Consider the following 27,306-nt stretch of genomic DNA (forward strand, 5'->3'; position numbering starts at 1 on the left):
AAAAACCTTAGCAGAAACATTTCATTTTATATGTTTTGTAAGGTAACGCTTTGCATTTCTGAGCATTCCCAGCAGCACTCATGCTCATACATGGATGGACGCATTAAGACAGACAGACTTTTACAGTAAACGTTAAATAAATGTAGCTGGCAGGTGCCACACAAATAAGCATAAGATATTACTAGGATTTTTGTAGCTTAGGCAGAAAGAACGTGTACTGTACGGTGGAGACTTTTCTTAAAGGGTATTCTCTGCCCCACTACCGCCCCTCTCCACCCCCACTGAAAAGGACCAAAAATTAACCCACATAAGAAAAGTTATCAGTTCCATCCTCACAGTCACAGGACAACAGGGGTAAGGGGAAGAGTTCAAGAACAGAGAGACAAACAGCTAAGCAGAAAAGCATGTTTGCATCACAAACATGAGAAAGTAAAACGGTCCTTTGCTAGGAGAGTGGTTGAGAATATAATTATGTTTAAAAGGCTGGGGGCACCTTTAGTATATACTGAAATAGGAAATATCCTCATTTAGCTTACTTACAGGGGTTTGATTGGTGGACTTCTCTTTCCTGCAATCATTTTCATCATCTCAAAATGATTAGTATAAAGCTGGGTATGGGTTGCACCTTCATCTTGGGCATAGATCTGATTGGTACGAAGCGGACGACTATTTTTGGTCTAAAAATAAACACACACAAAAAACCTTTACATTTAAAAAAAACCTAAAATGACACTTGTTTATGCACAAATACCTAATGAATGTAGATTCCTTAAAAACACACAGTCCAGCTTAATCGATTACAGACTGATTTCTGCCTAGCATTACTTATAATTTGCTGTCACACAACTCTATGTGAACTACATAACGCAAATATAAAAAAAGAAAAAAAAAAAGAGCAGATCCCAAGGTCACACTGTATCTGGAATCTCCACTCTATAGATACACAGAATGGCAAATTCTAATTTGAAAGATACTCTTTGTTTTAGTTTAGATTTTGAGAGTATAATTCGGCATGTGAAGTGACAGCCCACTGGCTATTTGTTTATAGTTATGCATATCGCATACAAGCACTGTAAAATTACCACAGCACAGCTCTCCTAACAAAGCTATGTTACTCTCCAGCACCATTTTTACTTCTAGAACTTGGCTTCTCCTGAGCAGCAACGGCAAATGAGAGATGAGCCTGACTACTAGTCAGAGAATGGGACCAAAGGCAGAACTTCTGGATCTACTCCCAGTTCTGTCATGTAACTTGCTGTGTGGCTTGGAGAAAGTCACTTAGCTATGTGACTCAGTTTCTTCATCTGTAAAATGGGGATAATACTATACCACGCAAGGGTGTTTTAAAGATTAATTCATTAGTTCTAAATCACTTAAATTTTTATATGAAACGTGCTAGTATAAATGTTAAGTACAATGATAATAATCATGATGAACTATGTGGTGTTTTTGTGAAGTGGACAAATACTCACTAGTGATTAAGCTGAAACAACGGAACTGTGTGTGTGAATTACAAATTTAGCTACTAATTATAGGTGCTGAAATCTGGTGTCAATCTACCGTACCAACAAGCAAAAAGAGAGTCAGAATTTTAACTGCTGTTTCACTATTCAAGAAATACTCAATAGATCTTCAAGGAATCATTTGCCCACCTCTACCAATCTTAAATACCACAGGGTCTAGATTTGATTTGGAAAGAATACCAATACACACCTTATAAATGCTTTTTGTCTTCTTTTTAGGATTAGCTTCATACATTAGCTGTAAAACAAGAAGGAAAGTTAGATCTCTTGTGGCAGATTTTGTTCAGGTGCTTTTTCTTTTCAAAGTAAATCACAAAATAAGTGAAAATTCAAATAAGGATACTCTTACATACTTTTAAAAGTTATTCAGTTATATATAAGTTGAAATATATAAGAAAACCATGTTTACAGAGTTCAGAAAAAGAACACTACAAACTGACATTCAAAAGGATGCACCATTCAACTTCAACTCACTTTTCCTTCTTCTCTTGGAATAATGACATTTTCATATCGGTTTCGGCATTGTTTTGGTGAGCGATAGACTCGGCTACATGAGTTAACAACGTCACTAACGAGATCCCAATTGGGTGTGTGTGCCGGTGACATGACAGCAAGGTTTAAAGGAAGTTCCAGTAATTGCTTCACTGCCTGGAAAATCAAAAGGTGCAAAATTCAGGGTGACAAATAAAATCACTACAAACTTCTAAGCTAAATGTTTTCTGTATGTGTTGTCAGGCCATTAATTTAATCATAAAGAAACCTTATTCTCAGGCTAACCCCAAAAAACCCTTTTAGAGAACCAGCCTACACTCCTGTGCAGAGGAATAACCGAGTATAAGGTGCTCTTACCCCCCCCCCCCCCCCGCACAAGCTTGCCACAATATTGGTTACAACATGGGGGTGGAAGAGCAGCTTCCTGAAGGTGAAGCATCTGATGGAAGCTTCTCCCTCCCACACAGATGTACAGAATTTCAGCTACATTTTCTATTGCCTCAGCCAGCACAACTGATCTGGTATGTACGGAAAGATGGGCCAGGAAAAGGGCTGGTGCAGCTTACTTCCTTTGTGGAGCAAAGGGAAAACAGGCACTGAACTATGACGGACAGTCACAGTTTTGGTCCCTGATCTGTTCCTGTAGCAGCGCAGCTACGGGCTGCCCCTCACTCAGAACAGACTGCAAAGTGCCAGTCTAGCCCCTAGAAACTAGAAATAGCACTGCAGGGATAAAGTCAGAAAATAGCCAATTCCGAAATTAATAATTACATTATAGCAAAATGATGAGACTGGAAAGGAGAGCGTTCATCTTACCTGTAGTAGTGCCCAGTCTTCACTAATCAACCACTCAGGATTGTCCTGTCCAGCCTCAGCAGCTGGTTTGACAAGAGTTGGCAAAGGCTTTGCAAACTGCGTTTGCTGTTTCAACAGTATGTTCTTCTTCTGTTCTTTGCCCTCTCGTCGCATTTTCAACATCCCTGGAGTGGCTCGGTCAAAAAGTGATCGAGGAGGAATAACAGCCTCTCCATGGCGCTGCTTCTTCTTTCTACCTGCAGCTAGAAAAGTGATGCCATCTTCAGTGAGATAGTAAAACAGGTCATTTTGTTATGGCAAGCAACACATACAAATCAGTAGTGACTATCTGGCTGTGCATAAAACTAATGACTGTAGGTTAAACCAACAGCTACCTATTAAAAAGTATTGTTTAACTCAGTGATATTCAGACCTCAGTGGTGCAGGAGACAAATCGGAGATCAACACTACCCAAAAGAGCCAATTCATTGGGTCATTTACTATGGTACTATATTATATTTATTGTCACAGCAAATAAGTAAATAACCTATTGCAAGTTGATAACTTAATTAACAACATAATAAAAGCATTCTGACCAGTTAATAATTAAAATCACACAGCGTTTTAATATCATCTGATGCAAAAGCTGCAGGAGACACATTAAAGAGCCACTTGCGACTTGCAAGCCTGAGTCGGAGTATCACTGGTTTAACTAAGTCTAATATGCCCAGTAGTTTTTGTAATTGTTCACATTATAAATAATGTGATAAGTTTTAAACAGCTAAACATATTGCAAATTAACTTTGGCCCAATTACTATATTAAAAGAACAGGTTTAGAAATGAGACATTGTAATTGTTTACAGTATAAAGGAAGACAGACAAAGTAAAAAGGAATCTTAAACAATAAGTCCCAATGTACGAGTGGCAAGAGAGACTGTAATAGGCAAGTTATATAGTTCATGACTATCCTGTTTTAAAATTGATTCTGCAGCTATTAAACAGACAAAACTTTCAGACACTTCAAACCTGACTGTAAAAACTGCATGATCAGACCCTTTGATTTTTTTGGACACCGATTATGTGGCACAAGGTGTTGGAAGACACTATGTAAAATTTAATTTTGCCTTCAGCTCATAAGTCTCAGAACTTTTTTGAACCAAACATTTACCAGATGGATCCGTTTTGTGTCGCTTACGCTCCTTCCTGATGTACACTGGGGGCAACTTAGACTCTGGAATTGGGGTGGTATCATACATCAGACACATAACAGAATCGATATAGATGTCATTGTCATCCTGAGGTGGGGTAGGGGGAGTCCAAAGCTGCACAAAACACAGTATACATGTCATTATGTTTTATTAACTAACTACAGATTTCTTCTCTTCAAACAGATTAAAGCCTAAATAACTTACTGGCATTATTTCTGTTTGTCCATCTGGGCCTTCGTAGACATATTCCTATAAAGCAAAGAGAGACAACAGTTCAAACGATGCCAGTGAACTGACTGCATAACACCAGAAATGAATAGCTATTAAGTGACAACAGTCTCTAAGTCATTACCTTGTTGTATGCATCCTCCCGAGTGTAGGTAAGTAGTTCCTCCTCCTCTTCTTCCCAAAGCATTTCTTCCTCCTTTTCTTTCAGTTCCTTCATGTGATAAAATTCCCATGCTTTTTTTGCAGCTTTCAATTCCACCTAAGTGACAACTCAGTCCATTTATAAAGCTCGACAGAGTACTACCCGATGGACTAAAATCTTGACAGGGACATTGTCAACTTGCATTTTGGGAAATGGGAATATTCTTTTGAAATTTCTAATTTTCAGGTAGAGCACTATTTAAACATTATAACCTGCATTTTGTTAAACATTTCTTTAACGAAAATTTAATAAGTCGTTTTCTGCTCCCCAGTGATGTTTAAAAGGATCATTCGGGTTAGCCTGCGAATAATAAATCAGATCTGGGGTTCATTACGTGGCTCCGTCAGACACCCCATGTGACCTTGAGCAAGATAGTTGGGCCCCAGTCCTGCAATTTATGCATGTGCTCAACATTACTCAAATAAGCAATCCCTTTGCAGTCAATGGGACTATTCCTACATTTCATGTGATGCAGATACATGAGTGTTTGCAGGACCATGGCCATGTGAATGTCCCTGCCTTAGTTTCCCATTTGTAAAATGAGAATAATACTTGCCTACCTCTAAGGGGTCTTGGGAAGAAAAATTCAATACTGTTTGTGAGGTGCTCAGATACTATGGTGCCAAGGCTCATAATAGTGCCTAGGATAAATCAAATATCTTTGGAGGAGTTTTCCACTCATACTGAAGATGTATCTCTGCTTGTATGTACTGCAGAAGGATACAAGAATGTGTATTCACTGATACCTTACCTCACTTATTCTTGGTTTACTCTCATCAGTGGAAACATGGAAGAGCTCCAAATAATTCAAAGCATACTTCTCAATTGGAGTAAGCTAAGGGAATACATTAGGAGAACACAGTTATTGTTGAGGATAAATAAAGTTACAATGCAAACAGGGATTACCAAAGCTGTCATTTAAAATAAACCTCCTTTGTTTAAGGTATAATGCCCCATGAAAGTCAGCTAGAGTTTTGTCACTGATTTCAACAGGAGCAGAAGCAGACTTTTAGAAAGCCAAGCTGCTCCAGGGTCAGAGTGCAGAAAGCTGAAGTTTTTGAACTAAAATGTTTATGGAAAGTCATGGTACCTGATCCACAACAGCAACTAACTCCTGCAATTGCGAGGGCTCTTCATTGTACTTTGGCTCAGACAGTTCTGAAATTAAAGGTTCTATGCTTGATTCTGCTCCTGCTTCTTGTACATGTTTGTTTGGCTCTTCATCTTCTTGTTCAATGCTGTTGAGAGCCTTTAAAAAAATGTAGGTTTTAAAAGATACAATATACGATTACAAAAATAGGCTTAAGAGGGTTGACACAAAGCCCACTGAAGTCTATGGAAAGATTTTCATGGACTTCAATCAGCTTTCGAGCAACCTGAAGACTGTAAATAAAGTCACAAATTAACACAAGTACATGCTTTCACAATAAAAGTGTTAAGCCCTGTCATAGTGGACCAGCTCTACCCACACCCAATATCAACTATTTTGAATGAAAACTATACAAATATACATCCTGTCTACTTTGCCATTAAATGTGCTCTCCCTACACCACACACTATAATGGCATTAAAAAAATTAAATATTTCCAAAAATTACTTTCAACCATTAACAAATGAACAGGCTTTCTTATTCCTATAATTCAAGATACTAGCTGATTTCAAATGCAGAGGACAACAAGCAATTAATTTATTGTGTAGACCAATTGCTCTAGTACCTTGAAGAAATTGGTTAAATAAAAAGCCACACTATTGTAAAAAGCTACACGCGCAGAGGTAGAATTAAGAATTACTTCTGCAGAGGGCTATTAAAAGGAGTACTTTGGTATTTCTGCTCTTCGTGCATGTGTTCATCTCCCATTAGCGTTAATACACATCATGCACACAGGTCAGGTAAGGAAATCCCACTGTTTACATTCTGAATATGTTTAAAAAAAAACAGACCATACACGACGCAAATTTTTTCAATAAATATTTACATATGTATTCAGCAAAGAGACCAAACAGCTCCAATGGACTTTTCAGCTATATATGTTTTATAAACTTTGCTAAAACAGAAGAAAATTTTATACAAAAAAGCTAAACAATGGAATTCAAAAGTGAGAATTCAAAAAGTTAAGGCAGACATTTCAGACTCAACTCATACTGTTGTACCTTCTCCTCTTGTCCTCTGATGCCCATTAACACAAATGTGTTATGCAATTACCTCTATAAAAGGTCTTGCAACTTTGGGTGAGATTGTTTCTGCTGGAGAGGGCTCCTGAGAAAGTACCACAAACTCCTCTGCTTTCACTCTAAAACCAGAATCCTCCATAGGAGAATGAACCTCAAACAGCTCCTGGATAGTTTGCTTGGTGGAAGGGCAGAGAGGAGAAAAAGTACATTCAGTTCTTCAAGATTATTCAATTTCTGATGTTACTCACAGTTAACTTGGGGGCAAATGGAGCTTATAAGTAGGATCTTAGTTAAGAGAGAAAAATTAATCTTTAACTTTTCTGACAGTATTTCTGGAAAGATGTTCCTTTTTCTTCAGGTTTCAGTACATTTTTGCCAGAGGAGCGTAGAGAAGGATAAGTGTACTTTGTATACCAATTGTACTGTAAGGGAGTTCTGAAGGGCCCACAGTTCACATTTCCCATGCCTGCACTTTATATCCCCATTTTCAAAGCTATATATTGCCACTTCTGTCCTTTCGAGCTCCACAGAATTAAATCAATGGGTAAAAGACCAGGCTGAAATCAAACCCAGCTATTGAGCACAACTGTATATTATCGGGCCACTAGGTGGCCCAAATATATCTTTTAACAACAGTGTATTAACTAGACATATATTAGAATTACTGATTGCTTAACTCAAATACCAATCTAAATACATTTCTACAACCCTCTGGCTTTATGATACATAAGTCATATCAATTATGAGAAATCTCTTTGGGGAAAAAAATGAAAAAACATAAAAGTACCTGTGTTAAAAAGGCCATGGAATAGTCATTTCCCTGAGCAGCTACTTCTCGGATCAAATCCTTAGTGCCATTTTTCAGAAGCTTTTCTTCTACAGAATTACCACTTACAAGCCTAGAAAAAATGACAGAGAATTTGTTATACCATTCTCACAATGGTTTCCAGAAATCAAAGAATACCCTGAACAATAAAGCTGAACTTGTCTAGAGGAGGATAAAATGTGTATTCTTAAACAGTGTTAGCTAGCACATTTTAACTAACATATTTTCAAACTCTAGTGTGGACAGGGCAAGTTGTATTTACACATAAGCCGGTTGAGGTGAAGCCTCAACACCCCCTCCCAGCTAACACATGTTAAAAATACACTATAGTTGTAAAATATGCTACTTAAAACATACTAGGCTAACGCAATTTAAGGACACACCTTTTATCCTAGACAAGCCCTTGACATCGTATTTACTTTGTCTTAGATTTATCACAAAGGGTGGGCTATCATTAATAAAACTGCCATTATTTACAAATAAAAAACAACAGCATTTGTGAAACATATAATTTAATAATAAACATTAGAGAAAGAATCTATACTAGGAGTTTCTACCATTGAGCATTCTTACATTGTGATCGTTATTTATGATTTTTTTCACCTCTCAGTCCGATCTTACTGTAACATTTTCCATGAAGGGAACCCAAACACATCCATTATAAAACTCTCTATTAGTGATCAAATTAACATACCAAAGGGTAGTAATTCATCTAGAAAAATCAAGAGCAATTTAGCAGATTGTTAACGTGAATTTTCCATACTACAGAAGACTTCAGTATAAATGTTTCACAAAATCTATTGTTTTTAAGACAGACTATATTGTTAATTAGAGAGAAAGGTATGTGAAGTAATATCTTTAACTGGACCAACCTCTGTTGGTGGAAGGGACAAACTTTTGAGCGTCACAGAAATGCTGGCACTTCATTTTAAGTGGTCTTCTACAGCATGTGTGAACCTCTTCTGTTTAACAATCTGTCCCTATATGTATTGAGCTCAGACACTCTGGCTACCTTCCCCAGACCTGAAGAAGAGCTCTGGGAAGCTCAAAAACTTCCACCTTCCACCAACAGAAGTTGGTCCAATAAAAGATATTACTTCACAGACCTTGTCTCTCATATATCCTGGGACCAACACAGCTACAAGACACCAAACAAATATATTAGTTATTATTGTGTCTGACTTCCTTAATTAGCTAAAAAATTAAGCTTTTTTCCATCTGAATTTTAAATCACATAGAAGCAATGTTTCCTGTTTTAAGTTTTAATTTTAAATTAGAGCATGCTATAGAAAAGGCTACTCTGTCTAACAGTCACCTGTATATGTGGATGTCTTTGCATCTCCCAATTCTGTCGCACCATTCCTGAGCCTTTGCATCCATCACTGGGTTTAAATCATTGTCATAGAATACAACAGTGTCTGCCTCCACAAGATTGACACCTGTGGAACGACTGTGAGAGGAAAGAATGGCACAGAAAATGCGCTTGTCTCTGTTGAAACTTTTCATCAGTTCCTAGATGGGGGGGAAAAATTGTAAGCAGAACCATAAACCAATACTGAAATAAGTTTACACTCACTCTGATGGAATGAAAAGTGAACAAAATCTAGATTTCTCATTCACTTTGAAATGACAAAGCAGGTTTCCTCTTCATGTATCATGCTCAAAATTAAAATTTAGAAGTATATCACAACTATATGTGTGCTAACAGACAAAGTGACCTTACCTGACGTTGTTCATGGTTAGCATATTCATCAATTCTGACAAATGTGAGAAAATGGAAGTTCAAGAACAGCTCCAGTATATCTAACATTAGAATCATCTGTGACAAAATCAGCACACGGCGACCCTCGGCTTTCAGTTTCTGAAGCAAGACAGCAAGAGCTTCCAACTTTCCTATGTTTTAGGGAGAAGAGATTATAAAGACTTTATACACAAGATTCAACTGCTGCCAGAGGAAGCAGATCTGTGTAATACAGGTTCTCCTTTACCTGAATCATACTGCACCAGTCGGAGGTCAGGGAACTGTAGTAAGTGTGGAGTTGTGATCTGGTGCAGCTGATGTAAATATGGAGTTGCCTTCTCCTTAAGATTGTGCTTGAAGATTTTCATCTTATGACTATATGAAGGGGGAGGTTTTGCTATATACAAACATGGGGGAGCAGCAACTGCAGCTGGTAACACACAGCGAGTCCTGTAAAATGCAGCAGAACTATTTCAGTAGGCAGGAGGCGAAGAAACTGCATTTTTGAGTGATCAGTTCTAGCAATCATCTTTCAGCGTCCCAGGGTAATCCCATTCTTACACCATTATATAGACAGCCTCACAATTCTTTGTAAAAAGAAAAGGAGGACTTGTGGCACCTTAGAGACTAACAAATTTATTTGAGCATAAGCTTTCATGAGCTAGAGCTCACTTCATCAGACGCATTCAGTGGAAAATACAGTGGGGAGATTTATATACACAGAAAACATGAAACAATGGGTGTTACCATACACACTGTAACCACTTAAGTGATCACTTAAGGTGAGCTATTACCAGCAGGAGAGCGGGGGTGGAAAAAACCTTTTGTAGTGATAATCAAGGTGGGCCATTTCCAGCAGTTAACAAGAACGTCTTAGGAACAGTGGAGGGTGGGGTGGGGGAATAAACATGGGGAAATAGTTTTAGTTTGTGTAATGACCCATCCACTCCCAGTCTCTATTCAAGCCTACATTAATTTTATCCAGTTTGCAAATTAATTCCAATTCAGCAGTCTCTTGTTGGAGCCTGTTTTTGAAGTTTTTTTGTTGAAGAATTGCAACTTTTAGGTCTGTAATCGAGTGACCAAAGAGACTGAAGTGTTCTCCAACCGGTTTATTCCCCCCCCCCCCACCGTTCCTCAGGCATTCTGGTCAACTGCTGGAAATGGCCCACCTTGATTATCACTACGAAAGGTTCCCCCCCTCCCTCCCCGCCCCGCCCCACCAGTAATAGCTCACCTTAAGTGATCACTCTCGTTACAGTGTGTATGGTAACACCCATTGTTTCATGTTTTCTATGTATATACATCTCCCCACTGTATTTTCCACCGAATGCATCCGATGAAGTGAGCTGTAGCTCACGAAAGCTTATGCTCAAATAAATTTGTTAGTCTATAAGGTGCCACAAGTACTCCTTTTCTTTTTGCGGATACAGACTAATACGGCTGCTACTCTGAAACAATTCTTTGTGTATCTTACTAAATATTATAGCTGTCTCAGAGTAAAATGTTTTAATTAGTTTTTGTAGACCAATCTGGATAATGGCTACAAAATAATATTCTGCAATAAAACAATAAAGGATTAAAGCCTTGAGCCTGTAGACTGAGAACTTTACTCCCATGAGTACTCAGACTGTTTGCAGGATCAGGGTCTACGAATCTAAATATTAATTTCTACTCAATATGTCATGAGTAGGGCCCTACCAAATTCAGGGTCCATTTTGGTCAATTTCCCTGTCATAGGATTTTAAAAATAGTAAATTTCATAATTTCAGCTATTTAAATCTGAAATTTCATGGTGTTGCAATTATAGGGATCCTGACCCAAAAAGGAGTTGAGGGAGTGAAGGGGGTGTCGCAAGGTTATTGTAGGGAGTGCGGGGGTCACGGTACTGCTACCCTTACTTCTGAACTGCTGCTGGTGGTGGTGCTGCTTTCAGAGCTGGGCAGCTGGAGAGCGGCGGCTGCTGGCCAGGAGCCCAGCTCTGAAGCCAGGGCTGCCATCAGTAGCAGTGCAGAAGTAAGGACGGCATGGTAGGGTATTGCCACCTTTACTTCTCTGCTGCTGCCTGCAGAGCTGGGCCCTCAGTCAGCAGCCACTGCTCTGAAGGCCGCAGTGCAGAAGGAAGGGTGGCAATACTGCGACCCCCCCTAAAATAACCTTGCGACCCCCCTGCAACTCTCTTTTGGGTCAGGACCCTCAATTTGAGAAACGCTGGTCTCCTCTGTGAAATCTGTATCATATATGGTAAAAGCACACAAAAGGCCAGATTTCACGGTTCGTGACACATTTTTCATGGCCATGAATTTGGTAGGGCCCTATTGATGAGCTAGCGGCAGTTGAATGAATTTCCGTAAGGAAAAAAAACAAACATATTTATTCCATGCAAAGGAGATTGAAACTAGCATTTTTCCTGGCAGTGGCAATGAGTCAATTGCTCTCCAAAGAAGAGAGTGGACAGTCCATGCATAAATCAATCCTCCATTGTGCCAAAGAATGGCAGCTCAGACATTGGTAAGAAACAGCCCCAACTGTACCAACCCTACTGTAAGCAATTCAAAAGAAGTTTGAAATTCGCTCTCTAACACATTCCTTTGCATTGTAGGTTTTGAGGAAAACTGCACCCATTTTGCGCTACAGAGCCATCTGAAAGCTCATATGTTGAGAAATTCTTCTCATATCTTAATTGAAACACAGAAGACATGCAGACATATAGGAATAGAGGAGACAGTGACAATTATAAACAACAAAAGATTCTACACTCAGCCATTAAGAAAAACATAACTGTTACTGTAATGCATGTCTGCTACTGCAATGCTAAATGGCCTAAAATGAACAAGCTATGAACAGGAAAAGGCAGTTTTACAGATGTTTGAAAAGAACTATCTTAGTAGAAATCCATAATCATGAAATCCACAAATTACCTATTAACAACACCCTTTAGGGATTCCTGCCGCTGATCGGATGTCAGGATCAGGGCTTGCAGTGGATCACTTCGGCTTTCAGAGGCACTCAAAGAAAGGCAACAGTTCACAAAGCCAGCCCACCTCCATTTGTTCTCCCCAGTGGCACAGTGTTGCGGGACCTTTCTTTCGCCAATCAAAGAGCAAAGTCCCAACAAGTCTCTGCCGTACACTGGCGCTCTGGAACAACGGCGCTCATTGCCAGAGAATATTCGGTCAAGGCGCTCCTTCAGAAGCCTGTTCTTTTCTTCAAATGAGTCCTTTGCCAAGAAACAGTGACAAAAAATGTGCTGCTTATAACGAGATTGACAAGAGCATCAGTTACTTTAGAGCGAAGCTGCAAGCGTTAAAACAGCAGAGTAGAGATAAAGGACGTTTTATATCATTCAGTTGCCCAAGTGGTACAGCTTCTTGGGTCCAACTGCTAAAGGATTAAAATTCCACGTACAATTGGAAGAGCACAATTCAATTCATCTCTAGTTAAAAGGCTCACTTCCAGCATGACTTTGAATTTCCTTGCTTTTGTTAACTTACATCTTCCTTATAGTTTCATAAAAAAATTTTTGTTAATTTATATGGAACACTCCAATAAATGTATAAACTTCCTAAGATACATCTGACTATTCATCCTGTGGAAGGCTTCTCCAAACGTTGCATAAGTTTGCTGTCTCCCCATATTTTTATGGGTATCCTAAAAATTTCTCACCTTTTCAACAACTTTTAAAAATTTCATCTATTTCTAAGCTTCCTCCATGTTAAGAACACACAGGGAATTTGATGGTTCTCATAATTGTTTCCACAACTGGAGGAAATTGTGTCTTTCTGTGCATTATTGCATACTTATGATCTATTTACTATGTAATATCCTGTATGCCAATACGCAAGCAATCCATTCACTGCTGTGGAGCTTTATTTACCAAAATACGTTTTCATTAATAATTCCTAGCCTGTTTTAAATTCAAAAGTCTAAACAAAATCTGAAATACTGAAAGAAATTGTTTTGCCTACCCTATAAATCAAAACTGCTATATATTCCAGCTGTATTTATTTAGTTTGTAAATTTTATTCCCATACTATTTGGAATTGATACAATATTAATTCTGAGAAGTTTTGTTTACACTGCAAAATAATTACAAGTACCTGTGATTGTCCACCATGGGTAGGTGCAGGTTTTAATGTTGGCCCCGTGTCACCTGATGTTAAGTTAGTAACTGCAGTTCTACCTGGAATACAAACTAAAGATAAACCAAGTGTTTATATTTATATCTATGATGTACAGAACCTCTCAGTCTTTACGGCAATATAATATTCTAACAATGTACCAATCTTGTCAGGATTCAAACAGCTGACAGATGTTCATACCAACTGCTTAAAAAACAAACAAAGCCCCAAAGGCAGAACAAAAGGACCACGGAACAGCCATTAAATACTAGCAAGCCAAGTTGAATTAGGACCAGTGACAGAGGTAAAAATTGCATAACCTGGTTATTCTCACTTCTGACAGAAATTAACCTGTTTTTGCTTCTACTTCAGTATACATACTGCAAGAGCTTTGTCCATTTAAAGTTCTCTTTGGGGAAAAAAGGCTTTGTTTTTTGTCTATAGCTTTGCTCAATTAACTTGCTTTTCTCCTTTAGTGAGAAGGTCTCATTTGTCTACAGGACAGATCTGAAGGAAAAAGTTGTTAAATTTACAAGATAATACAGAGGAGGAGGAGGAGAAATTGATTTACAATCAGCTGGACTGGGCTTGTACTAAATAACCTTAATTTTTGTCCTCAGCTCTATTACTAGGACTTTGATTTATCTTCTCTTACTAGTGCATGTGATTATAAGTGTGGTATATCAAATTATTCTATCGTGATTAAAAAACCTAGTTTTGAATCTCACCTTATAGGATTGTCAAGTATTCTCCACCATCTTATTTTTTTAAAGATGGTTTTGGTAAGTCTTTTCTGTATTTTTTCCCCTCTGTATTTATTTGTTCAGGGAAGAGCGACATGAAAGAGACAGTATTACTGTTAGGATTTTATATTCAGGCAATTCTTTTTGTACATTTACCATCTAGTATCTGCAGCGTATTGCTTTTGCAGGATTTAAGCAGCAGAGAGATGTTTAAATGTGAAGGCGAACCTAAGGTCACAACAAGTACCTGTGCCATAATAACTTGGCTCTGTATGAAGCATGTTGGTACAAACATGTAAATATATTGCTAATATTCATGTAATTACTTGTCTGTGTTCCTTCCCTTTCCCTACATATTTTGCACCACAAAAAATTATTGTCCTGTAAAGGAACACTAAATGTGTTCAGAAGTTGTGAGAGTGTTTTCGTCTTTCTGAAATTTGACTAAGCAAGTGTACAATCAACATTTCTGAGCAATGCCATTGCCTGGGTTTTGCTTTGCTTATGCAAAGACCTGGTGCTTTCATGATCTGGTGTGTATGCCATTTGCAACATTATTGTATTAGTCTGACAATTCGATAATTATCCAATTTTTAAAAAAACAAAAAAGAGTGTCCTGCCAGATAAAATGATGCTGTCATAATCTTAGGGATCTCATAGTAATTTAGATCTTCTTTCCAAAAATATATCAATTCAATATTCATACAATGAAACACAACATTTATATAATTAAAAATGCACCTAATACATCTTTTGTATAACATCTTTGCCTTATCTTGCAGCAGGTGTATGAATGCAGTTGCTTCCAAGTTCTTTCCCAGAACAGCTAAACCAGCTACTAGAATATTACACAATAGTAACAAATAAAACTACATACGTCAAGAATAGCATTCACCTAGTGGGAACACAGTATTGTTCTTGATTTCTAGGGAAGATGTATAATTTCTTAGCACACACACTGCTCACCAATACTGAATGCTCTCAGTAGAAAGTTAGTACAAACTCCCTGCTACTCAATATGACACTGCATTTCGGGGCTGAATTGATACACTAATGAACAATTAGACTCAATTAGCACAATCTGTGGCAAATATATTATACAGTTAAGAGGAATAATCAACTGGAAGAAGCAAAGAGAGGACATCTTCTTGTGGAAACATTTTTACATTAAGCAAACGAGCGACTCTGAGCTTCCAGCATACATGCAAGTTTGCAATATACAGACACAAACTAAGCAATTATGGCTTCCCATCATCTGCAATAATGGCATTCATTCAGCATTTAAAGCAAAGTCTTGAAAGTCAAAATAGATACTTCCAAAATATTTTTTACTGTGCTTAAAAGATGAATCACAGAAGTCATTCTTTAGTTTTCCTTTATAATATATAAAAGTAGCCTCAGTAGTTTCAGGGAGACTCTTCTCTCATCTTAAACAAATAGAATGTTTAGGCTTTTTACTTCAGAAATATACGGTCCTGAGAATTACCTGTTTTTCTTGGAGAACTTTAGCAATATTAGTGGTACTGAAACTGCACTGAAACGTGGTATCACAGCTGAAGGATGAAACATTAAGCTATACCACCTTCCAACCTAAGACTGTTTTGGTTTAAAGATTTGTGTTCATTTCCAGTTTAGGTAACTCAATCCCTGCCACTTAAACAGAACAAAATAGCTCCATCAGTTAGCAAGTGCATGTTTCTGAATTAATAATGGCAATTACCTGGTACAAATTAATAAGCAACTTGAAATACATAAAAAGCAATTTTGCTAGGTAGATGTCAAACTGGAGACATAACGTCACGATAGAGCACCCACCTTGCTGCGTTACTGCTGTAGAAGCTGGCACACCTGCTTGGTGCTGGTTTCCCAAAGCATTAAGAGCATTCTGAACAGTTCCAGCTTGAGAGACTGTCTGCATGACAACTGGGCCCTGAGGCCTCAAGTACTGCTGGCCTGGAGCCGAAACAATTTGAAGAACACTTCCTGCAATTGTGAGTTAAATGAAAAAAATTACTCAGCGCAAAAGAGAGAAGAACCAAACGTCTTCTCTGGCAGGGTGTATTACCGCAACAGGTAAGGCATACCCTGCTGGGAATATCTCATTCAAAGTGAATGAATGTAAAGATACTGTTCATCTAATGCAAGAATTATTAATCTGAAACTAATTGAAGGAAGTTCTTAAAATTACATCATTTCCTTACATGCCAGAAGGAAAAGGCAGCAAGGTATTCGGAATCTATGTAGGTATTTGTTTTTAAAATTACTCCCCATTATGTAATTTCTTTCCCCAAATATACAATATTTTAATTTTAATTTTGCTGTACATCTAATTTACTTACCGGATTCAAAATTTAAGATTTTCTGCTGTGAGGACAACCATTTTCTCAAAGTTACATATAGAAATATCCCCACTTAGGAAAGGAACCTCATAGGCTAAATCATTTTAAAACTAGGAAAAGCCCATCACCTTCCCTCCGCAATTACATCTATTTCATGGGCCTAATTAAAGCCTCTTCTTTTGCAGCTAAGCAAATTTCCCGAGAATCTGGGAGTTTACAAACCACAGAACCTCCATAACCAGAGCCAAGAGGGGCTGTTTCAGAGCAAGAATATCGTATGCCATGTACTCTGCCCATGGCAGTGGCTGGGTTAAAATAGACACACATTAGTTTATTATGGAGAGGTGCAGAAACAAGGTTAAAGATTACTTTAATTTTGCTCCACATGACTGTGTATTTAATTTTTAATTAAAGCATTACTTTACTCTATTTGCACGATATACATATAAGAATATATTCACGAATGAAATATTCAAATAAAATTTATAAAAATGCTGTAACCACATTTCCTCCAACAGGTGTATATTTTTTCTAGAGAGATCTACCTTGCTGCCCCTCACAGCACACACACAGAGGAAAGACACAACAAATGGTATTATCAATGGAAAAAAATACCTCCTTTTTTAATATGCTTAAAGTACAGCAATGAGGAAAGCCTTCCCCGTTCCAATGATCTAGGGTATCAGCATTAGAAAACCCACTGATTGAAGCTGGACAGAAGAGTACCTTGCAGCTGCAGAGGCTGCCCTGCCGTCAGCTGGCGGAGTTGGCTGTGTGATAAAGTAAATTTATTCCCTTGAAACTGCAGTGTTACAGGTGTCTCTGGCTGTGCGATTCTGCCTTGTGCTGATGCTATGGAGGCCAGGTGGGCAATTTTTACTACCTCACCACCTGTTAAGGAGGGAAACATACATTAATGAATGCCCTTCTGTCCCAACAATTCTAAATGTTGGTTAGTAAACTGGTGCTGAAGCGCCTTCCATGCATAATTATATAAAGTGCTTCAAAAGTGTCATATAAAAGTTCAGCAGGTATTGCTTTCTGTGATTGTTGGACAGACTGGAAAAAACCGATCATTTAAAATTAAACATCAACATTTGAGAAGTTATCCATTCTCTTTTAGTTGCAAAAAGTGTAAAAGCTACCTGAAAACTCATGTGACACTTTATAACAGAATAAGTATACATATTAAAGTGATCTCCACTGCCTTTTCAAGAGCACTAAGAAAGGCTTAAAGAAGAGACAAAATATTCACTCAAACTAAAATGAGAAAAAACACATTTTAAAAAGCTTGAAGATTAAAATGTGCAGCGTAAGCAAGATTTATATTAAGTGAGCTGCACTTTTAGACAAGTCAGAAAGCTCTAAAATTATAAGTATCGAGATTTTTCTGATTTAAATGCAGAAAGTTTACAAGCAAAAAGCGTCAAGTATAGTTACAAAATGGTGGCATGAAACTTAGCTTTTGTAAAGGCAGTGCATTACCCCAGAGAGAAAAATTAATACATCGGTGCTCAGTATTCTATATACATGCTAATAGGCAGGGCACATACAACCTTAAAGCAAAGCCTCACTGCTTTTCTCTGCCTAACAGTTGTGACTTTTGTCTCTGCGAGAGAGGTCTTTAAGCAGATGGATTAGTGTTTAATATGAAAAGAATAATTAGGATAGAGCTAAAACATTTGGTCTGAAGGAAGTCTTGCCAGCAGAGGAAACATGCAGAAATAGGAGATTAAGTTGACACCACTAATGTATGTCCACAGCAATTCTATTGTTTCTTATCCAATTTTTGATTTTCCTTGGTCATAAGCAGCATAGTGAGCAAGGCTAATCAGAAGAGTGAAAAAAAACAAAGATTCTGTACACATTTTAGGGTGCCTAGTAACTTAACCTCATTGTAGTAAAAAGGTGGGAGAAACCTTGAAAGGGGAGGCCACTTACTAGGCAACCGTGCCTGGGCCTGAGAGGTCAGTACCAGCCTCTGAGGCAGCACACTTTGTTGGAGGGTGTGCGAGGGGGCCTGTGGCTGGGTCTGGCCTAGCTGTGAGGCCTGGGCAGTGGTCTGACCCCGCTGCTTCACAGGATGGGCTGTGCTAGTTGCTGTGGTGAAGGTCGCTGCTGGCTGGTGTCTTGGAGCACTGGTAGAAGCCTGAGTTGTCTGAAACTGTGCTGCTGCCGCTGCAATCAATAAGGTTTGTTTGGGCAAGTTGTTAGAGGGTTTAGCTCCAGTGCTTTAAACAACCTGCATTAAAAAGAAACCTTCCAACAGGGTGTTACAATGGCTAAAGGAATGGCTTTTCCTTCCAGACTGGGGTTCCTACCCGTACCTATCGCGCCATCCTATTTCTACAACAGTATATCATTGGTAAGCATTTCTTAAAAAGACGAAGTATATACGCAAAAGCCCTGTAAAACCCTAAACTCAAGAGAACATTATATACAGTTGGGGGTTTAAATACCAATTGTGTCCCAGTATATTTCATGCATTATCAGTTCGGCTACACCGGATTAGCTTTGCACTACAATGGTAGGTCACACTGTAGCAACTAGTGGAGGAAATGTACTGGCTATTAGTTTGTTTTTATTTTATTTTTTTAAAAGCCATTAGCAATCTAGATCATCAAGCTAGAGGAAAGAAGAGTTCTATTAACAAACTAGCATATGTCAGTATATTCAGAGGCTTAACTAACTCAGGTCGCAATACCTTTCTTACCTTGATTTGCAGATACTGTAGCAATGGGTGACCTTCCTCGCCCTTGTCCCTGCTGAGTTACTGTTGCTGTGGTCACTGTCCGCTGTACTTGAGCACTTGGAAAAACTACAGTCCTGCCCTCAGGCTTCTGCCCATACTGAACTGGCTGAAACAACCTGCAAAGTACATGCAAAATAAAAGCTTAAGAGAAAATGATTAACCCACTCAACTTTCCCAGGGGAACAGGGAGACCAAGCCCACCTGTGCCTGCTAAATTTAAGCTTTCCTTTAAAAAAAAAAACAAATTTCAACTGACGCAATGCTGATTTCTTGAATCTGCAGACCAACAGCTTCATTGCCTCGGCTGCTGCTCACAGCTTTTCCAAGAGCAGCAACAGCATGACACTGAAAAAGAAGCGGATTGGCTTCATGAACTACTCTTCAAAACCCTTGTGGACAGCAGTGAAACCAACTAAAAATCGCTGACACTGTTGCTTGGAAAAGCTATGACTTGTAACACATAGGTGTGGAGTTGTATGAGGAAAGGAGAAGCCATAAGGAGGAGCGGAGCAAAGATATCCGGCCACTCGACCCAGCTAAGGAGAAGGAAGGAAGACAAGAAGGAAAGTTCCTTCTCCTTTGCAGATGTTTGCGTCTACAAGGGAGCATCTGAATAGGACTCAACACTGGTAGAAATTCCAGCATCCCACTTCTACCTTCACTGATCAGTCTCTTATCTAATCATATTTAATACCAGACTCTGGCTGGCAGATATCTGATAAAGTTTGCAAGTCTTGTTATTACATACTAGAAAATCTACATGTATGCAGAAGTGCTGCAAAATCTGTACACTAAGCCCCAAGGGGATGAATTGCCACATTTCTTTCACCACAACACCAAGCGATAGATTCCAGCATATACTTGTGTAGTACACATGCAGAAGAATTAAAACTACTACGATGGGCTGCAAGAATCGAGGCAGAAAGCAGGAAAAAGAAGGAGGTCCTCAGAATTTTCAAAGGGAAGTGGGGCACCCCCCTATGGCATCTCTAGAAAAAAAATCTCTACAACCTCCAGATTCTTCAGTACATTGGTTCCTTACAAGAGAAATACTGTTAGAAAGCATACCACTGTTTGTTCCTATGCTATTGCAGACACAGCTAAATGTCTGAAGAACTACCTGCAAAATATTCACTAATTCTGCAAGATTTGCTTTCAGTATTTTCGGATTCCTAGACCCAAAGACGATTTACTTCTATATTAGTGTGAACCATAACACCACACTAGCCAAAGTAAAAATTCAGCAAGCCCAGAGATTGACTCAAAGTGGATTTCATGGCTTGTCTACACTGTGCTGCAGTGCGGACTATGGGAGTGTGAACTGCAGAAAGCACTAAAATGTTGTGCTCTAACTGCCTCACGTGGATGCTGCTGGCACACAGTAAAAGGTACCTACCTGGCGTTAACATATGTTAATGCAAACTAGGTACCTTTTAGTTGCGCCAGCAGCACCCATACAAGGCAGTTAGGTTGCAACATTTTGATGCCCTCTGCCATTCACATCTCCACAGTCAACACTGCAGCACAGCACAGACGTAGCCTGTGTCTTGTGTTTCACAAAGCAGCTCCATACAACGTGCCTGTCATGAAAGTGCGTCATGTCATAATGATGTTTTGTTGTTGATCTAGAGCCTTAGTCTGCTCAACTAACCCCCATTATCAGTTTATAGCACGCTTTACTAAACCAAAATCTAGTTTTGAGGGCAAACAAGCTGAAAGCGTGCCATACAATACTAACAAAATACAGAGTATGATGTGGTCTGACGAATGTAATGCATTACCAGAAGGGATCTTTAAATCTAACATTCAGTTTCATGGAGAAACATTTTGAAAATACAATGAACCTATAAACTAGATACAGGTAGAACTCAGTGACAGATGACTTCTGACAAGTTTAAGATGAACTGCATTCCTTTTTAAATATTCTAGCTCAAAGCAATAGCATTTTCATATGAAGTTGGGTGTACCTGCTTGGTTTGAGCTTCACGGGGTGGGGTCTGGCTGGATGATGAGGGGAGCTGTAAATCTCTTCAATAAGCTTTCTGGTCACCTTTTGTTTTGGCAGCACTTGTGCTTCATAGTGAGTCATTTTATTTTCTACCCCAATCAGATCAAAAAGACACATGTCTGTATCCTAGGGTTATTGTGAAACAATAAGGTTCACAAGTCAGCACATAAAAATAATAAAGTTGAACATAAATGACACAGAAAAATTAGACTCTCACCTTTTGGCTGTTTAAAGTGAAACTAATATTGCTGGCTTTTCTCATTTACAGCATACATTTCAACGGGGGGTGGGAAAATCAGGATTTTTTTTTAAACTAATAAAAGTTAAACTGAAAATGCCAAATCTCCAGGTATTTTTTTGGCCGTAACTACAGTTGACAGTCCCATCTTTAGTGTTAAATTGGCTAGGAGAGGAATTAAACTGAGAAGAGTTAGGGAAATCAGGACTCTGTTTTACCTAAGTTGCAGTTTTCCTGGTATTTCAAATATCATCAACTGAGCAAAATACCAGCAAATACAGTTTGTAAATATAAATACAGGGCATACACAGATTTTTAAGAGTGTGGAAAAAAGGTTCAACTGTCTTTTTAACATGCCCATCATTACGTAGGCATAGTACATACGCACTAAAGACAGCAACAAACCTATCCAAAGGGACCACGCCTTCAACTTTGAGCCTGCTTTCTTAAGGTGAAGAGGTTGTTTTCCCTTGCTCGTCTAGAGCGACACTAATACTTTGGCAATAAGCCATCCCAAGCATCACCATTTGTGCTAACACAAGAACACAAGAATAGTGCAAAGAATCAGAAAGTTCTCACCCTGGTATTAAAAAAGAAAGTCATAGTGTCCCCTGCTATCCCATACTATCCCCAGGCAATTATAAATCCTGAAAGCAGGAAAATTAATTGGAACCCTGTAATTAAATATACTGCTACAGCCTATCTAGATTTTCTTCTCATTGAAGAGTGTTTTTTGGGGCATAGGAAAGCTCCTGAAGACAAAAAATACATAACAGTAATGCAAAATTAAGCCAATTTCTCTTCGGACAGCTGGAACACGAATGCAAACTTATTACTCGACCATTTCTTAAAACTCATACTGCAGGGAGAAAGAAAAATGTAGTAACATGTGTTCAGTTAGGTGGTGGACTCCCAATAGCAAACTCATCCCACTTATAATCTACAGTTGGGCTTGTAGCACAGTCCCGTGAATGAGAGACTGATGTTGTGTTCACTAAACACCAACATTCTGCAAAGACAATTTTTAAACAGTTCACTTTTCCACTCACCTTCCAAACATCCCGCTCTAGTGCTTTTAGTACCAAAGAAGCAGTTCCGTATTCTAGTGCCTCTGATACATATGAGGAACTGGAAAGCCTGGGATTTATCAGATTAGGGTGATTACAAATCCTTTGCAGCTGCATGAGAACGTAAAGGACACTGACAAAATGTCCACTTTTAAGAGCTTCCTGGGTTCTATCAAATAAAAAAAAATAATTTAAAATTTCTCAGTTTAAGCATAGTTTTTATAAAGCCTGAAAGAGATGGCATTGAACTCATAGGGCTAGAATTTGAAGTGTAATGTGTTAAATAGCAATCTTTATATATACTTAGGTTTTAAATGGAGAGATGTTCCAGGAGTATTTAGTGTAACACAATATCATTTCAAAATATGTAAATGTGCATTTGGAATTATGAAACTGAGGAACCAAGGACACTGCCTAAAGTCAAAAACAGTCTAAACCACGGGCAGCATCCGGCCCGCCAGACATTTTAATCTGGCCCTCAAGCTCCTGCTGGGGAGTGGGATCTGAGGCTTGCCTGGCTCCGGCGCTCCCGCCGGAGAGCAGGGTTGGGGGCCGCTCCGCGTGGCTCCTGGAAGTAGCGGCATGCCTCTCCCCGCCCCGGCTCCTATGCGTAGGGCAGCCAGGGGGCTCCGCTCCATACGCTGTCCCCACCCCAAGCAACTCCCATTGGCCGGGAACCACAGCCAAAGGGAGCTGCAGGGGCAGCATGTGCAGACGGGGCAGCGTGCAGTAGAGACACCTGGCCGCACCTCCACATAGGACACAGAGCGGGGACGTGCCACTGCTTCTGGGAGCCACTTGAGGTAAGCGCCACCCAGAGCCTGCACCCCTGAGCCACCCCCTCGTGCCCCAACCCCCTGACCCAGCCCTAATCCCTCTCCCGCCCTGGCGCACCCTCCTGCACCCCAAACTCCTCATTCCCAGCCCCACGCCACAGCCCGCACCTCCAGCCAGAGCCCCCTCCTACACCCTGCCCCACCCCAGAGCCCCCTCCTGCACCCTGAACTCCTCATTTCCGGCCCCACCCTGGAGCCCACACCCGCAGCCAGAGCCCTCACCTCCTCCTGCACCCCAGCCCCAATTTCGTGCGCATTCATGACCTGCCATACAATTTCTATATCCAGATGTGGCCCTCGGGCCAAAATGTTTGCCCACCCCTGGTCTAAACAGACAGGTTCTCCACCCCACAACTCTGTCAGTCAGCAGCATCCTTACCCACACCACTATTCCTATCGTTTCACTCCTGGACATCCCATGAGTAGCAACTGACTGTTCTGTTGAACTCTGGTGGCTTTGTGGTTTGAAGAAGCACCCACAGAGGATAAAAATTATTCCAAAACAGCTTTTAATTGACCACGAGAACTTGATTTTAGGCTTCCAGAAGTAACTGGTTGCTTTTTTCAAAGCCCATCATATCATTTGGCTCTAAAGTTAGAAGTTTCAGGGTAGTTATGTCATATTCTTTGGTCACGAAAAGGTTAGGAAAAATATTAAATGCAACCACCCAGGACTTAAGTAGTTTTTTTAATCTCCTTATCCAAAGAGTAGAATCATAAGATTTTTTCACTTTGCTATTTGAATTACTTACCCTGGCTGCAATATGACATCTTCATACATAGCCTTTTGCCGGTTAGAAAGACGACACTTTAGCACATGTTCATATTTTTTTGTTAGTTGCTTTTCAACATCTCTCTTTGATCTTCGCAAAATAAATGGTTGAATCATCTGAAAAATTTCATAATAAATTAAATAATCTTCCTTCACATTAAAGATACTTTGACAACTTGAAGCTAAGATTACCAGATATAATGCACACGCAAGCAGCAGTTATGCAGCCACTTGTGTATAACGCGATTACGCTGCTACAAAACTGGCCGCAAAACTGCTGCTTGTTGGCTTTTTTAATTTCTGCATAAAGGTGCTCCGAAATCTAAGCTTTCGGTTTTCTTTTGCTTTTTGTTAAAGACAATTTTAGCCCTTATTGGCCGTGGGGAAACCCACACAAATCAAAACCCACCCTACAAGCTGGAAAAAGAATGTAAGTCAACCCTCTCCCGAGTCTGAAATGGCAGCTTTGAGAGAGGTGTGAACTGCTTGTATTCATAGTAAAGAGATGCTAAAGACTGATAATTATTTCAGTGATTATCATTTTAGCAGACACTTCCAGTTTCTCCCCCAACAATTTCTAAAATGCCCTTCTATCAGTATAAAATTCCGTGGCACACATTGAAAATTTGTGCACACCATATAAACAGCCAAATTGAACATGCAAATCTTTCTTAAGGTTTTACTAATGATTGTACTGGATTCCCAGGGGCAGATGGCTTGGGAAGATCCCTGCTGTATAAATTCTGGGCTCCATACTTTAGGCCCAGTGTTCCACATAAGACACAATGCTCTGATCAATGTATAACACAATGCTTATAGAAGGAGTTCCTGTATCAGCTGATCCAAATGTTAAGAAAAGGCAGAGAATTCATCAATCTGAACCCTCCTGAGTCAACTGTGTTTCGATACTGACGTAAAAATGAGAAAAAAATTAAGTGACATACTCTGTGTAATCTTATAACAAGTTTATGGCAATAATCCTGATTCTCCTCATTGGCTGCCTTCACTGGGAAATCTAGATAAGATCTGGAAATTCCTGGAATTAGAAAATGCACCATGGTCCACAACTCCATCAAAGTGTTATGCAAAGGAGTATCTATCAGGAGCAAACGATGCTGGCTGTGAACAATAAGAAAAAGAAACTCAGTAATGAGGTTTAACAATTAAGTAGTTTTAAATAAAATAATGAGACACTTATCTGAACGCTTTGGGTATCTGACAAAAACTTAAAACACAATAATTTAAAAAAAAAAAGAAAAACAGCAACCCCATAGCATACAACACCACTAAGTATCCACAATAAACCAAATTAACACAAAAATAAAAACTCTACATTTTCCCTAAACATTGCCTCCAACAATATTTGAGTCTTCACTGAATAATCAGTTTCCCTGAAAATCTCAGCCATAATGGTTAAGACAGAATGCTAGTTATTAAAATCTGAAATTAAAGACAAAACCAATCAATCAGTGTTACATTAACATTTAGGACAGTTATCTTTATAGTTGTAATATTAAACTACAGAGCTTCCTATATGCTTGAGTGTTTTAATAAAAAGAATTTTTTTAAAAACTTTTATTAACTTAAGCCTTCTGACACACTCATTGGAGCTTTCATGCAAAACTAGCGAAGCATCCAAAATAAAGCAGTTATCCACCAAACTAGTTTCTTATTTCCATAGCATAAAAAAAATTGTAGGGAATTTTTCTGCTTGAGCAAGTCAAGGTCCAGAACAGAGCAGCTACAAAGCTACGTGAGCTGCTACCATTTGGCGCTAAGCAGGTCTCTGAACCTTGACTGCTCAAGTAAAGGGAACTCTACAGTGTGCAACTATCATACTATCCATGTAAGAACCCGGGCAGATAGAAAAATTAGTTCTACATAATTCTGGAACAGAATTCTTGAATTTTTTAACAGAAAAACTGATCTAAAAGCAACACGAAGGCAAAGTTGTTGATATGCGCCACACCTTCGGAGATGGAAGAGTGCCTCCCAGTGCTTCTCAGTCATGTTTTTAATTTGCTGCATTTCATCTACGACTAGGTACTTCCATCGCATTTTCATGAAGGCATGGTTGCCTTTAAACAGTTGCTTGTACGAAGTGATACATACATTAAAGCTGTTGGGTTCCATCCATTCCTACAAAAACCAAAATAAATTATGATCCATACAGGCAATCTCCAACAGTTAATACTAGTAGGACAGAAAAGTAATGGCAGAATTCCAGTGATTATGATTGCATGCTATCCACTGTACAGCTATTAAAAAAAATGCATCCCAAATGATTTATAAGCTAATCCTGGTCTTCAAACTACAGTCGGGGTCCAGAAGTGAGTAAGGGTGCTGTATGTATTGTTCAATACTTAGAACACCCTGTTGCTTCACTTGCATTTTCAAAGAGACTTTTGGGTAAGAAGTGCTTGGTAAATGCAAGAAGCCCACATTACATTATTTCATTGTTCACTTTGTGTTATATCTCAACAAGAACAAGCTGCATAAATCTGTGTACCTAAACAGTGATCTAGTCTCATCACTAAAAATAAACCCTGCAAAACAGAATACCTGTCTCTTTGCTCTAAGTTCTCTTTGGCTGCCAAAGTACAGAAGAATTTTCAATCCAGGGCACCAACGTTTCAATTCAAGCTCCCACTTCAGTATGTTACAACTTCGTACAACAACAAGATGAGGACCCCAATTACCTACAGGAGGAAAAATACAGCAGAGGACAATATAGACATGGGATAAATATTGAAAACTCATTTTCTCCCTTCTGCTTTTAAAGTTAAGAACTGTACGTACTGAATTCATTGTGTGAGCCAATACTAATGTCAATACAGGACTACTATAAGAACAACTGCTAACTAGTCTGAGAGAATACAAAACTGTAATTCAAGGTTGCGGTTCTGTAATGGCAATTGTCTATCAATGGTTGAGTCTCAGAAGTGAATTGAGTCATTTGTTCATTACACAATATTGATTTTTTTTAAAAAATACTGTTAAACTGGAGATTTTTAAAAAATTTGGCCCCCAAAATCCAAGGCAGGGGAATGGCAGATTGAGCAGTGGGCTGTCAACTGCTAAAACTGTCCACTTAAAACACGAAGGCACCTGAGTGTCATATTCCAATATAAACAGGTTTTTACTAAAATAATTGTCCTTGCCCATATGCTACCAAAGTCTGATTTGAACCCACAGAATCAAAGAGATGATGATGTAAGACTGAATCTCTGTTTCTCTCTCTC

The 27,306-nt window shown here is 39.0% G+C and overlaps 1 protein-coding gene across 6 annotated transcripts in view; it reads right to left on the minus strand.

Annotated features, from left to right (window-relative positions):
* The window catches only part of EP400 (E1A binding protein p400), a 64,246-nt gene that overhangs the window by 16,010 nt on the left and 20,930 nt on the right, over positions 1 to 27,306 (minus strand). For 4 of the 6 annotated variants that reach the window (XM_077834698.1, XM_077834699.1, XM_077834695.1 and 1 more), the window contains 26 exons: positions 26,627 to 26,763; positions 26,034 to 26,203; positions 25,009 to 25,183; positions 24,045 to 24,181; positions 22,439 to 22,625; positions 21,111 to 21,277; positions 19,105 to 19,259; positions 18,333 to 18,569; positions 17,118 to 17,282; positions 15,868 to 16,035; positions 13,289 to 13,383; positions 12,110 to 12,408; positions 9,436 to 9,638; positions 9,171 to 9,340; positions 8,763 to 8,959; positions 7,409 to 7,520; positions 6,653 to 6,796; positions 5,540 to 5,698; positions 5,201 to 5,284; positions 4,372 to 4,506; positions 4,224 to 4,268; positions 3,980 to 4,133; positions 2,832 to 3,073; positions 1,998 to 2,171; positions 1,714 to 1,761; positions 541 to 677 (listed from right to left, as the gene is read on the minus strand). In XM_077834698.1, coding sequence (XP_077690824.1) covers positions 541 to 677; positions 1,714 to 1,761; positions 1,998 to 2,171; positions 2,832 to 3,073; positions 3,980 to 4,133; positions 4,224 to 4,268; positions 4,372 to 4,506; positions 5,201 to 5,284; positions 5,540 to 5,698; positions 6,653 to 6,796; positions 7,409 to 7,520; positions 8,763 to 8,959; positions 9,171 to 9,340; positions 9,436 to 9,638; positions 12,110 to 12,408; positions 13,289 to 13,383; positions 15,868 to 16,035; positions 17,118 to 17,282; positions 18,333 to 18,569; positions 19,105 to 19,259; positions 21,111 to 21,277; positions 22,439 to 22,625; positions 24,045 to 24,181; positions 25,009 to 25,183; positions 26,034 to 26,203; positions 26,627 to 26,763 — 4,096 coding nt within the window. The remainder of the gene's footprint in view (positions 1 to 540; positions 678 to 1,713; positions 1,762 to 1,997; positions 2,172 to 2,831; positions 3,074 to 3,979; positions 4,134 to 4,223; positions 4,269 to 4,371; positions 4,507 to 5,200; positions 5,285 to 5,539; positions 5,699 to 6,652; positions 6,797 to 7,408; positions 7,521 to 8,762; positions 8,960 to 9,170; positions 9,341 to 9,435; positions 9,639 to 12,109; positions 12,409 to 13,288; positions 13,384 to 15,867; positions 16,036 to 17,117; positions 17,283 to 18,332; positions 18,570 to 19,104; positions 19,260 to 21,110; positions 21,278 to 22,438; positions 22,626 to 24,044; positions 24,182 to 25,008; positions 25,184 to 26,033; positions 26,204 to 26,626; positions 26,764 to 27,306) is intronic. The other 2 variants (XM_077834697.1, XM_077834700.1) reach the window with 2 other exon arrangements.

The sequence above is a fragment of the Eretmochelys imbricata genome, chromosome 15 (assembly GCF_965152235.1).
Source record: "Eretmochelys imbricata isolate rEreImb1 chromosome 15, rEreImb1.hap1, whole genome shotgun sequence".
Lineage (NCBI taxonomy): Eukaryota > Metazoa > Chordata > Testudines > Cheloniidae > Eretmochelys > Eretmochelys imbricata.